The sequence below is a fragment of the Salmo salar genome, chromosome ssa28, assembly GCF_905237065.1.
Source record: "Salmo salar chromosome ssa28, Ssal_v3.1, whole genome shotgun sequence".
In the NCBI taxonomy this organism is placed as follows: domain Eukaryota; kingdom Metazoa; phylum Chordata; class Actinopteri; order Salmoniformes; family Salmonidae; genus Salmo; species Salmo salar.
In genome coordinates, this window is record NC_059469.1 from 15,979,923 (window position 1) to 15,994,394 (window position 14,472).

The 14,472-nt window shown below is 39.7% G+C and overlaps 2 protein-coding genes across 6 annotated transcripts in view; both read left to right on the forward strand.

Moving 5' to 3' along the window:
- Nucleotides 1–1,226, forward strand: part of LOC106589587 (eukaryotic translation initiation factor 2-alpha kinase 1) — a 31,728-nt gene extending 30,502 nt beyond the window's left edge. For all 4 annotated transcript variants that reach the window (XM_014179736.2, XM_014179735.2, XM_014179737.2 and 1 more), the window contains exon 15: nucleotides 933–1,226. In XM_014179736.2, coding sequence (XP_014035211.1) covers nucleotides 933–1,058 — 126 coding nt within the window. In that variant the 3' untranslated portion in view covers nucleotides 1,059–1,226. The remainder of the gene's footprint in view (nucleotides 1–932) is intronic.
- A 365-nt stretch (nucleotides 1,227–1,591) lies between these two features.
- The window catches only part of LOC106589586 (ubiquitin carboxyl-terminal hydrolase 42), a 35,916-nt gene continuing 23,035 nt past the window's right edge, over nucleotides 1,592–14,472 (forward strand). The window contains exon 1 of one of the 2 annotated variants that reach the window (XM_014179732.2): nucleotides 1,592–1,774. The gene's annotated coding sequence lies outside the window, so the exon portion shown is untranslated. Of the gene's footprint in view, nucleotides 1,775–2,276; nucleotides 2,296–14,472 lie in introns of those variants that run through there. The other variant, XM_014179734.2, reaches the window with a different exon arrangement.

Genomic DNA, 14,472 nt, shown 5'->3' on the forward strand with positions numbered 1-14,472 from the left:
TGATGGCTTGCAGATAGAAACTATCCTACCGTTACACTTTACACTGAGCTGCACTGGGGTCGTAGTACCGTAATGGTTATATAAGACACAGCGGAGCTGGCGCAGAAATGTTATCTTTATCCAAACTTATACATTGACAAGATTGAAATACTGCTAGTTAGGGGCCTCCCGGGTGGCGCAGTGGTCTAAGGCACTGCATTGCAGTGCTAGCTGTGCCACCAGAGATTCTGGGCTCTGTCGCAGCCGGCTGCGACCGGGAGGCCCATGGGGCGGCGCACAATTGGCCTAGCGTCGTCCGGGTTAGGGAGGGTTTGTCCGGCAGTGATATCCTTGTCTCATCGCGCACTAGTGACTCCTGTGGCGGGCTACTGCTAGCTAGCATGAGGACGAAAGGGACAGTTTTCTGGGAAAACTAGCAGTGTTTCGATCTTCTCAATGTATCAGTTTGGATAAAGGTAAAATTTGGAATACAGTGCCAATATCTCGAGCCAGCTCCGCTGTGTCTTAATCTAACAATGATGGAGTTAACGAACCTGGTGTAACTCAGTGTAAAAAAGCATAATGGTAATGTGGAATCTTGTGGCTAAGATATAAACTTTCTCTGAGACAGTTGGTATCAGTCCTCATGCCCCCCTCATGCCCCTCATGCCCCAATACTGTCTGCCTGACCGTTAGGGATTGAACAGCTCATGACTGGGGTGTATGTACTTGTTGAATTTCTGCTTGCCATGATATTTACACTGCTATTGTACAAGCTCAAACACATATGATCCAAATGCTAGTAGCATCGCTTGGCTATAATGGTTTGACCTGTGTCACTTTCAGCCACATGTTTAATCTGGTGCCAACTACTGACAGTAAATATCAGGAGAAGAGTGTTACACATTGGTATCACAGATCAAACATTTCCAATGTCCCTCTTCTCCTTACAGGTTATCCATGGCTTGCAGAGAAGGGTTGAAGAGCAGGAAGAGGAGATAGTTCAACTCAGGAGACAGATCAGTCAGCTACAGACTCAGAGCAGGCAGCAAGCATCCCATTCCACAGACGAGACCTGACGTCAACCATCTCTGCCCATCTTCAAACCTGTAATATTCGACCCCTTTACCTTACCAAATGTGAATAATTTGGTGCAAATGGTTGAATATGTGTGTGGTCTCTCTGCCTGGATGTAACAATGTGACTATAAGTTAAAACTGTAGAATAAATAATTTAATTTACACTTATGAGAGTCTGCAGACATAGTATCTAGTCAAGATTCATTTACATAATTTGTGGTTGTGATTAACATACTCATATGATGAAGGTAATCAAGACAATAAGACTGGGTTGTTTGTTTGACCACCCTTTAATTTTAGGTAATTAAGACACTCACTCCCGTTAATTATTGTTATGCATGCCTCAGACAGTCATGAATCATCTGGGAGTAGTTGTATAATAAGTAAACAGGCATAGCACACACACCTACGGATTGAAAACGAACCTAATGTAATGTGTGTATACAAACTCTCCATCAGCTGTGTTTAAAAAAAATATAGTAATAAAGACAAGTCGAGCACGGCATTCACTACACAAAGGTCAGACGTGTACGTGCTTTCTACGACTAATATGAACACGTTCCACACCGAGCCTTAGCGAATCAAGAGTTGCCTTTCTTCGGTAGTACCCGGATTTACCCGTGGGGAAAATAGCTACGTCATTGTTCACCGACGGACTACCCCGCTTGAAATAAGAAATGGACCTACACGAATAATACATTTATGAAAAATTACAGGTAAGGGCATTTCTGTTGTATTAAATACTGAACATTTTAGTTATATATTCGGAGAATTCTAAACAATTTAACCTATTGGGTTTTGCTGTAGTTGGCTTACACCGGGCGGCTCACTGAGTGTCATGTCGGAGGCAAGCGTTCAACCACCAGTGAATTTTAAATCTCGAGCCCCTCCTTTTAGAACGTAGTTAGCCTAGCAGCTAAATTGCTAGCCATCTTCCCCGTTTAGATAAACCTGTGAATGCTAAAATATTTCGGCGTTCTTGTCTCCAGGTTTATCACGGAACTGTATATAAACACCATATTTATTGTTTTACAACTGAAAAGGCCAGCTAGCTAGCATTGTAACTAGCCACTAGCACAATGCTCATCGCCGTACCATATTTCGGCAGTATTAACTACGTTTCGCCGTTACCATGGCGTTTGTGGTTACCATGCACGCACACCTCCGAATTAAACATTCTTTACTTGTTAATAAGAAATACATTGTTTACTTTCCGAACACTTGTTTAAAAAACACGGTAAGAAAGTTTGAAATTATTTTCTGATCTCCTTTTGAATTGCGTGTTAGAGGCCTATCTCGTTAAAGCCTCAACCAGCCAGACTGCCTGGCAGAGGTGGGAGGGAACAGTTGTTGTAAACGTGCGTGTGTAAAAAGTAATTCCTGCTAAAATGGCTGGTTAGCTAGGTAACATTATTTGTTTGAAACTACTGCCACTTAAATCCAACGATACTACTTTTATTTAAGTGCTTAATCGATGTAATTTTGCTTATTTGTTTGATTTAATAATTTGGGGAAATTGCGTCTCTAATTGGTAGTACTATTTTAGCTAGCTGTTAGCTTTCTATGTGGTAATGCTAGTTAGCTTCTTGCACAGGCAGCTTGGCTGTGCGGATGGTGATGCTTGAAATGCTGGTTGAATCTTTTTTTATTTTTATATATATTTTTTAAATGCTGGTTGAATCATTGGGACCTCCAGAGAAAGCTAGCCAATTAGCTAATAAATTCTTATTATAATAAGATAAGATATTATTACAACTCTTCTGATCTGGTTGACGTTAGTGCTAGCCGGGATCCTTGGGATGTACCCTAAACCTTAACCGTAAAGCTGCATTATATAACTTTTGGGTTCACTCCACCAAATGTACATAGAAGTGTTAGTAATAGCTCTGTCATTCTCATTGAAAACAAGTATAAGAATCGGTTGGATCGTTTTTGTGCGCTATTTCTATGCTTCCCTTAAGTTTCGTTTTTGCTTCTTTTGGTTTTGTACACCAGTTTCAGCAGAAATATTTCTAAGCTGTTTAAATAGTACAATTATTCTCGACACCCCTCAAACAGAACTTTGGCCACTGCGTTTTTCAGTTGTTGCCCTCTAATCAGGGACTGATTTAGACCTGGGACACCAGGTGTGTGCAGTTCATTTAAAGGTAGAACAGAACCAGCAGGCTCTGGACCTCGTAGGGTAAGAGTTGAATACCCCTGCTCTACATTGCTTGTTTTTATCACAAACTGAAATGAGGCAAACTTGCAACCAGGAATTGGCGGTGCGATTCTGCACATTGCAGCTTTAAGCCTTAACCTAATAATGGACTAAAGGAGCCTAAAATACTCCTTATAGTCCAAGGACCTTACTGGTGGACTAAACTCCACTCTGTGGTGAAGGAAGTTTATGATGAACTTCACCAATTGCGTGGAGATGAGACCAGGGCCCGTATCCACAAAGCATCTCCGAAAAGGTCCTAGGAATCCTGTTAAAAGCTGTTTTTTAAGACTAAAAACTCCCAGCTCAGAGGAGGTTTTAGGATCATGTTAAGACACTGCCCAGACAGTCTGCTCCTGGCATAAAAATCAACTCATGAAAGTTTCTCAGCTGGTAATCACAACAGTTTGAGGTACCGCAAAGGAAAAATAGTGATGACGCTCATTGACATTGTTGAAGATGATGGGGAATAACAAATCGCGATGAGGCATTGCTAGCTGTGCATGCTTCAGACAACCACAGTGAATGTGATTGTCAAATGTTGCAATGGTAAAATGTTTGATATAATTTTCGCCTGACATGATCACTTGGCCTACTGTTAAAAATCACTCCTCCGTTTCTTGGTTGCTAAAATTGCAATAGTTAGCCTAATTTCCGTTTGACAAAACAAGCAAGTATAGTTTAGAGAAACAATGTACCATCTAAACCGCTGTGAAATATATTTTCCATAACCAAAAATATTGTGTTTGAAGCTGGTGTACAAAACGGAAAGGAAAATATAAAAAAAAAACTAAATAGAAGCACAGAAACAGCGCACATAGAACACATCTACCACTTCTTAGACTAGATTTCAATGACAACGACAGATCTACCACATTTCTATGTGAATTTGTTCCGGTCACCCAAAATGTTACAGCTTTAATTCTTTGATAATACGTTGGCATGCATAATAATTGAAAGGAAAAAAAGTGATTATTTATGAGTTTGTGGTTAGAAGTATTTAAGCATATCTGAAATCATTTTCAAAAGCATGTAGGTGTAGATTCTTTTTTGATATTTCTATTTCATCATTCTTGCATGTGGTGCAGGAACCACTGACCTACTTTTTCTATTATCAAGACACCTGCTGGTAACTCTTAACTAGTTAGGACACCTTGATGTGTCATAAATATCTACATTTACATTTTAGTCATTTTAGCAGATGCTCTTATCCAGAGCGACTTACAGTAGTGAATGCATACATTTCATACAATTTCATACATTTTTTTTTTTCTGTGCTGGCCCCCCGTGGGAATCGAACCCACAACCCTGGCGTTGCAAACACCATGCTCTACCAACTGAGCTACAGGGAAGCTGACTAGCTGGGACTCTTATGACTAAAAAGGCTTAATGTATCTTTTTTACCCACAATAGTAGGAGTAAAATGTCTCTTTGCAGCTCTTATAGATTGTGTATACGGCCCCAGGCTTTGTGGACTCTGGCTCTGACTACATCAATTTTCCAAAGGTCAATATATAAAAAATAATATCTCTCTTATCTATCTATATCTCACACGGTCAACAGTTTTAGAACACCTACTCATTCAAGGCTTTTAATTTATTTTTACTATTTCTACATTGTAGAATAATAGTTAAGACATCAACACTATGAAATAACACATGGAATCATGTAGTAACCAAAAAAGTGTTAAAGAAATAAATATAAATGTTATTTTTACATTTACATTTAAGTCATTTAGCAGACATTACATTACATTACATTTAAGTCATTTAGCAGACGCTCTTATCCAGAGCGACTTACAAATTGGTGCATTCACCTTATGATATCCAGTGGAACAACCACTTTACAATAGTACATCTAAATCTTTTAAGGGGGGGGTTAGAAGGATTACTTTATCCTATCCTAGGTATTCCTTAAAGAGGTGGGGTTTCAGGTGTCTCCGGAAGGTGGTGATTGACTCCGCTGTCCTGGCGTCGTGAGGGAGCATGTTCCACCATTGGGGTGCCAGAGCAGCGAACAGTTTTGACTGGGCTGAGCGGGAACTGTGCTTCCTCAGAGGTAGGGGGGCCAGCAGGCCAGAGGTGGATGAACGCAGTGCCCTTGTTTGGGTGTAGGGCCTGATCAGAGCCTGAAGGTATGGAGGTGCCGTTCCCTTCACAGCTCCGTAGGCAATCACCATGGTCTTGTAGCGGATGCGAGCTTCAACTGGAAGCCAGTGGAGAGAGCGGAGGAGCGGGGTGACGTGAGAGAACTTGGGAAGGTTGAACACCAGACGGGCTGCGGCGTTCTGGATGAGTTGTAGGGGTTTAATGGCACAGGCAGGGAGCCCAGCCAACAGCGAGTTGCAGTAATCCAGACGGGAGATGACAAGTGCCTGGATTAGGACCTGCGCCGCTTCCTGTGTGAGGCAGGGTGGTACTCTGCGAATGTTGTAGAGCATAAACATTTTTGATGACAGCTTTGCACATGCTTGGCATTCTCTCAACCAGCTTCACCTGGAATGCTCTTCCAACAGTCTTGAAGGAGTTCCCACATGCTGAGCACTTGTTGGCTGCTTTTTCTTCACTTTGCCGTCCAACTCCTCCTAAGCCATCTCAATTGGGTTGAGGTCGGGCGATTGTGGAGGCCAGGTCATCTGATGCAGCACTCCATCACTCTCCTTCTGAGTAAAATAGCCCTTACACAGCCTGGAGGTGTGTTTTGGGTTATTGTCCTGTTGAAAAACAAATGATAGTCCCACTAAGCGCAAACCAGATGGGATGTCGTATCGCTGCAGAATGCTGTGGTAGCCATGCTGGTTAACCTCTAGGGTATGTGGGACGAAATCGTCCCAACTACTCAACAGCCAGTGGAATCCCGTGGCGCGTTATTCAAATACCTTAGAAATGCTATTACTTCAATTTTTCAAACATATGACTATTTTACAGCTATTTAAAGACAAGACTCTCGTTAATCTAACCACACTGTCCGATTTCAAAAAGGCTTTACAACGAAAGCAAAACATTAGATTATGTCAGCAGAGTACCCAGCCAGAAATAATCAGACACCCATTTTTCAAGCTAGCATATAATGTCACATAAACCCAAACCACAGCTAAATGCAGCACTAACCTTTGATGATCTTCATCAGATGACAATCCTAGGATGTTATGTTATACAATACATGCATGTTTTGTTCAATCAAGTTCATATTTATATCAAAAAACTGCTTTTTACATTAGCATGTGACGTTCAGAACTAGCATACCCACCGCAAACTTCCGGTGAATTTACTAAATTACTCACGATAAACGTTCACAAAAAGCATAATTATTTTTAAGAATTATAGATACAGAACTCCTTTCTGCAATCGCTATGTCCGATTTTAAAATAGCTTTTCGGCAAAAGCACATTTTGCAATATTCTGAGTAGATAGCCCAGCCATCACGGCTAGCTAATTTGACACCCACCAAGTTTGGCCCTCACCAAACTCCGATTTACTATTAGAAAAATGTGATTACCTTTGCTGTTCTTCGTCAGAATGCACTCCCAGGACTTCTACTTCAATAACAAATGTTGGTTTGGTTCAAAATAATCCATAGTTATGTTCAAATATCCTCTGTTTTGTTCGTGCATTCAAGACACTATCCGAAGGGTGACGAAGGGTGACGCGCCCAACGCGTTTCGTGACAAAAAAATTCTAAATATTCCATTAACGTACTTCGAAGCATGTCAACCGCTGTTTAAAATCAATTTTATGCCATTTTTCTCATAAAAAAGCGATAATATTCCGACCGGGAAACCCTGTTTAAGTTCAAAGACGAAAAAATAAAAACATGCTGTCGCCTCGTGCACGCGCCTCAGTCTCATTGTTCTCTGATCGACCATTATCCAAATGCGCTACTGTTTTTCAGCGAGGGCCTGCAAAGACATCATTCAGCGGTTTGCCGCCTTCTGAGAGCCTATGGGAGCCGTAGGAAGTGTCACGTTACAGCAGAGATCCTCAGTTTTCAATAAAGAGAGTGTAGAAGCCCAAGAAATGGTCAGACAGGCCACTTCCTGTAAGGAATCTTCTCAGGTTTTTGCCTGCCATATGAGTTCTGTTATACTCAGACACCATTCAAACAGTTTTAGAAACTTTAGGGTGTTTTCTATCCAAAGCCAATAATTATATGCATATTCTAGTTTCTGGGCAGTAGTAATAACCAGATTAAATCGGGTACATTTTTTTATCCAGCCGTGCAAATACTGCCCCCTACCCTAGAGAGGTTAAGTCTGCCTTGAATTCTAAATAAATTACTGACAGTGTCACCAGCAAAGCACCATCACACCTCCTCCTCCATGCTTCACGGTGGGAACCACACATGCATAGATCATCCGTTCACCTACTCTGCGTCTCACAAAAACACGGCAGGTAGAACCAAAATCAAATTTGGACTCATCAGACCAAAGGACAGATTTCCACTGGTCTGATGTCCATTGCTTGTGTTTCTTGGCCCAAGCAAGTCTTTCTTCTTATTGGTGACCTTTCGTAGTGCTTTTTTTGCAGCAATTCGACCATGAAGGCCTGTTTCATGCAGTCTCCTCTGAACAGTTGATGTTGAGATGTGTCTGTTACTTGAACTCTGTGAAGCATTTATTTGGGCTGCAATTTCTGAGGCTGGTAACGAAAATGAACTTGTTCTCTGCAGCAGAGGTAACTCTGGGTCTTCCTTTCCTTTGGTGGTCCTCATGAGAGCCAGTTTCATCATAGCACTTGAAGAAACTTTCAAAGTTCTTGGAATGTTCCGTATTGACTGACCTTCATGTCTTAAAGTAATGATGGACTGTCGTTTCTCTTTGCTTATTTGAGCTGTTCTTGACATAATATGGACTTGGTCTTTTTTAGGGCTATCTTCTGTATACCACCCCTACCTTGTCAGAACACAACTGATTGGCTCAAATGCATTAAAAATGAAAGAAATTCCACAAATTAACTATTATAAGGCACACCTGTTAATTGAAATGCATTCCAGGTGACTACCTCATGAAGAGTGTGCAAAGATGTCATCAAGGCAAAGAGTGGTAATTTGAAGAATATAAAATATATTTGAATTGTTTAACACTTTGTTTAACACTCTACAATGTAGAAAATAGTAAAAGTAAAGAAACCCTGGAATCAGTAGGTGTGTCCAAACTTTTGACTGGTACTGTGTGTATGTATGATATATCTGTTCAAAAGTTTGGGGTCACTTAGAAATGTCCTTGTTTTCTATGAAAACATACATGAAATGAGTTGCAAAATGAATAGGAAATATCGTCAAGATGTTGACAAGGTTATAAATAATGATTTTTAATTGAAATAATAATTGTGTCCTTCAAACTTTGCTTTCGTCAAAGAATCCTCCATTTGCAGCAATTACAGTCTTGCAGACCTTTGGCACTCTAGTTGTCAATTTGTTGAGGTAATCTGAAGAGATTTCACCCCATGCTTCCCTGAAGCCACTCCCATGAGTTGGATTGGCTTGATGGGCGCTTCTTATGTACAATGCGGTCAAGCTGCTCCCACAACAGCTCAATAGGGTTGAGATCCGGTGACTGTGCTGGCCACTCCATTATAGACAGAACACCAACTGACTGCTTCTTCCCTAAATAGTTCTTACATAGTTTGGAGTTGTGCTTTGGGTCATTGTCCTGTTGTAGGAAGAAATTGGCTCCAATTAAGCGCCATCCACAGGGTGTGGCGTTGCAAAATGGAGTGACAGCCTTCCTTCTTCAAAATCCCTTTTACCCTGTACAAGTCTCCCACGTTACCACCACCAAAGCACCCCCAGGCCGTCACATTGCCTCCACCATGCTTGACAGATGGCGTCAAGTACTCCTCCAGCATCATTTCATTTTTTTCTCCATCTCACGAGTGTTCTTTGTGATCTGAACACCTCAAACTTAGATTTGTCTGTCCATTACACTTTTTTTCCAATCTTCCTCTGTCCAGTGTCAGTATTCTTTTGCCCATCTTAATTTTTTCTTTTTATTGGCCAGTCTGAGATATGGCTTTTTCTTTGCAACTCTGCCTAGAAGGCCAGCATCCCGGAGTCGTCTCTTCACTGTTGACGTTGAGACTGGTGTTTTGCAGATACTATTTAATTAAGCTGCCAGTTGAGGACTTGTAAGGTGTCTGTTTCTCAAGCTACACACTCTAATGTACTTGTCCTCTTGCTCAGTTGTGCACCGGGGGCCTCCCACCCCTCTTTCTATTCTGGTTAGAGCCAGTTTGCGTTGTTCTGTGAAGGGAGTAGTACACAGCGTTGTATGAGATCTTCAGTTTCTTGGCAATTTCTCGCATGGAATAGCCTTCATTTCTCAGAACAAGAATAGACTGACGAGTTTCAGAAGAAAGGTCTTTGTTTCTGGCCATTTTGAGCCTGTAATCGAACCCACAAATGCTAATGCTCCAGATACTCAACGAGTGTAAAGGCCAGTTTTATTGCTTCTTTAACCTGTTATGGCTAGGGGGCAGTATTTTCACGGCTGGATAAAAAAACGTACCCGATTTTAATCTGGTTACTACTCCTGCCCAGTAACTAGAATATGCATATAATTATTGGCTTTGGATAGAAAACACTCCAAAGTTTCTAAAACTGTTTGAATGGTGTCTAACAGGTTAATGATTTTTTTCATTGGCAGGATTAGCAAACTTTGGCATGACATGCCAACAACAAACTCTGAATCTACACATTAGAGGTTGACCGATTTTTAATCGGCTTGGCCGATTTTTAATTAGGGCCGATTTTCACATTTTTATAACAATCGATAATGCCGATTACATTGCATTCCACGAGGAGACTGCGTGGCAGGCTGACCACCTATTACGTGAGTACAGCAAGGAGCCAAGGTAAGTTGCTAGCTAGCATTAAACTTATCTTATAAAAAAACAATCAATCTTAACAATCACTAGTTAACTACACATGGTTGTTGATATTTATAGGTTAACTAGCATGACCTGCGTTGCATATAATCAATGTGGTGCCTGATAATTTATCATCGAATCACAGCCTACTTCGCCAAACGGGGGATGATTTAACAAAAGCCCATTCATAAAAAAAGCACAATCGTTGCATGATTGTACCTAACCATAAACATCAATGCCTTTCTTAAAATCATTACACAGAAGTATATTTTTTTAATCTGCATATTTAGTTAAAAGAAATTCATGTTAGCAGGCAATATTAACTAGGGAAATTCTGTCACTTCTCTTGCGTTCATTGCACTCAGTCGGGGTGTATGCAACAGTTTGGGCCGCCTGGCTCGTCGTGAACTAATTTGCCAGAATTTTACATAATTATGACATAACATTGAAGGTTGTGCAATGTCACAGCAATATTTAGACTTACGGTTGCCGCCCGTTCGATAAAATACGGAACAGTTTCGTTTTTCACTGAAAGAATAAATGTTTTGTGTTCGAAATGATAGTTTCTGAATTTTACCATATTACCGTAATTTCCGGACTATTAAGCGCACCTAAATATAAGCCGCACCAACTGAATTAAAAAATATATATTATTTTGAACATAAATAAGCCGCACATGTCTATAAGCAGCAGGTGCCTACCGGTACATTGAAACAAATAAACTTTACACAGGCTTGTAACAAAAATAAATAGGCTTTAACGAAACACGGCTTGTAACAAAAAAATAAAAAATTTGCAGTAAACAGTAGCCTACCAAGAAAGTCATTGCTCCAGACCAAGATCCCGTGCAGCAGCTCTATTTCCTTTTCCAACAGCCAGATCAATCGCATTCAACTTGAAAGCTGCATCATATGCATTTCTCCGTGTCTTTGCCATGATGAGGGTGACAAAATGACTACCGTAATCAGAATGATGGGAAGTTTGAGAGCTCTCGATTTAATCTATACAGTAAAAAACAAATTGTTTGACCTGAACCCGTTCGGCAATTTCATTGGTCTAATGAAAGCTTCATGCCGCCAAAAAACTGAGCACGTCACAGAATGTGGTTTTACATTTTTTTATTTTTTATTTGAAAGCGGGAAAAATCCATATTAGCCGCGTCATTGTTTAAGCCGCGAAGTTCAAAGCGTGGGGAAAAAAGTAGCGGCTTATAGTCCGGAAATTACGGTAATGACCAACGGCTTGTATTTCTGGGTGTTTATTATAATTAAGTCTATGATTTTTATGGAGCGGTCTGACTGAGCGTTGGTAGGCGTCAGCAGGCTCGTAAGCATTCATTCAAACTTTACTGCATTTGCCAGCAGCTCTTAATGATAGCTGTTAATGAATTCAAGCTTATCAACTCCTGAGATTAGGCTGGCAATACTAATGTGCCTATTAGAACATCCAATAGTCAAAGGTATATGAAATACAAATGGTATGGAGAGAAATAGTCGACGAGTCTTAATTCCTATAATAACTACAACCTAAAACTTCTTAACTGCGAATATTGAAGAACTGGGAATATTGAACCACCAGCTTTCAAATGTTCTGAACAAGGAATTTAAACGTTAGCTTTTTTACATGGCACATATTGCAGTTTTACTTTCTTCTCAAGCACTGTTTTTGCATTATTTCAACCAAATTGAGCATGTTTCATTATTTGAGACTAAATAGATTTTATAAGTTAAAACCTGTTAGGGCTAGGGGGCAGTATTTGCACGGCTGGATAAAAAAAATGTACCCGATTTAATCTGGTTACTAATCCTACCCAGTAACTAGAATATGCATATACTTATTATATATGGATAGAAAACACTCTAAAGTTTCTAAAACTGTTTGAATGGTGTCTGTGAGTATAACAGAACTCATTTGGCAGGCAAAACCCTGAGACATTTTCTGACAGGAAGTGGATACCTGATGTGTTGTATTACCTTTAAACCTATCCCATTGAAAAACACAGGGGCTGAGGAATATTTTGGCACTTCCTATTGCTTCCACTAGATGTCACCAGCCTTTACAAAGTGTTTTGAGTCTTCTGGAGGGAGATCTGACCGAACAAGAGCCATGGAACGATGATGTCCCATTAGACACCTGGCGCGAGTTCATGTTGGGTACCCTCGTTCCAATACGTTATAAAAGAGTATGCATTCGTCCACCTTGAATATTATTCATGTTCTGGTTAAAAAAGGCCCTAATGATTTATGCTATACAACGTTTGACATGTTTGAACGAACGTAAATATATCTTTTCCCCTCGTTCATGACGAGAAGTCCGGCTGGCTTAGATCATGTGCTAACAAGACAGAGATTTTTGGACATAAATGATGAGCTTTTTTGAACAAAACTACATTCGTTATGGACCTGTGATACCTGGAAGTGACATCTGATGAAGAGAATCAAAGGTAATGGATTATTTACATAGTATTTTCGATTTTAGATCTCCCCAACATGACGTCTAGTCTGTATCGCAACGCGTATTTTTCTGGGCGCAGTGCTCAGATTATTGCAAAGTGTGATTTCCCAGTAAGGTTATTTTTAAATCTGGCAAGTTGATTGCGTTCAAGAGATGTAAATCTATAATTCTTTAAATGACAATATAATATTTTACCAATGTTTTCTAATTTTAATTATTTAATTTGTGGTGTTGACTTGACTGCCGGTTATTGGAGGGAAACGATTTCCTCAACATCAATGCCATAGTAAAACGCTGTTTTTGGATATAAATATGAACTTGATAGAACTAAAAATGCATGCATTGTCTAACATAATGTCCTAGGAGTGTCATCTGATGGAGATTGTAAAAGGTTAGTGCATCATTTTAGCTGGTTTTATGGTAATTTGTAAGTCGCTCTGGATAAGAGCGTCTGCTAAATGACTAAAATGTAAAAATGTTTTGGTGACCCTGTCTTTGAATTGACAAAACATTACACACAACTCTTGTAAATGTACTGTCCTAACATACTCTAAATATATGCTTTCGCCGTAAAACCTTTTTGAAATCGTAAAACGTGGTTAGATTAAGGAGATGTTTATCTTTCAAAGGGTGTAAAATAGTTGTATGTTTGGAAAATTTGAATTTTGACATTTATTTGGATTCAAATTTGCCGCTCTTGAAATGCACCTGCTGTTGATGGAGTGCCCACGGGGGGGACGCTACTGTCCCACCTAGCCCATAGAGGTTAATATTTTAAGTTAAAATAAGTGTTCATTCAGTATTGTTGTAATTGTCATTTTATTTATATATATATATATATATTTATTTATATATATATATATATATATATTTAAATATATATATATATTATATATATATTTAAATATATAAAACATGCTCAAATAATGAAACATGCTCAAAACATGCTCTATATATATAAATTAAATCGGTATCTACTTTTTTTGGTCCTCCAATAATCGGTATCGGCATTGAACAATCTTACTCGGTCGACCTCTACAACACATCCCTTCAAAACTGACAATTATGAAAGACAAGCTTTGTAATTTTGAATTTTGTAAAGTGAGTGTGGAAGTGGTGAAAAAATGGTGTATCAACAATAACAAACCACCTGGGTCTGACAACTTGGAGGGAAAATTACTGAGGATGATAGCGTACCATATTTCCAATCCTTTTTACCATCTCTTCAGTCTAAACCTACTGGAAAGTGTGTGCCGTCAGGCCTGGAGGGAAGCAAAAGTAATTCCGCTACCCAGGAATAGTTAAGCCCCCTTTACTGGCTCAAATAGCCGACCAATCAGCCTGTTACCAACCCTTAGTGAACTTTTGGAAAATACTGTGTTTGACCACATACAATGCTATTTTACAGTAAATGAATTAATAGATTAGTTGCATGCTTATAGGGAAGGGCATTCAACATGTACAGCACTAACACAAATTACTGTTGATTTGGCTGAAAGAAATTGATAAAAAGATTGCGAGCTGTTTTGTTAGACTTTAGTGCCGCTTTTGACATTATTGTTCATAATCTGATGCTGAAAAAACGTGTGTTATGGCTTTACATCTGCTATATCGTGGATCGAGAGTTACCTGTTGAACAGAACACAGTGTGTTCTTAAACATTTTACCCCCTTTTTCTCGCCAATTTCATTACTTTTACGTTTTAGTCATTTAGCAGACGCTCTTATCCAGAGCGACTTACAGTAGTGAATGCATACATTTCATGCATTGTTTTAATTTTTAATTAAAAAAATAATAAATTGTACTGGCCCCCCCCGTGGGAATCGAACCCACAACCCTGGCATTGCAAACATCATGCTCTATCAACTGAGCCACAGGGAAGCTGTGATCTGTT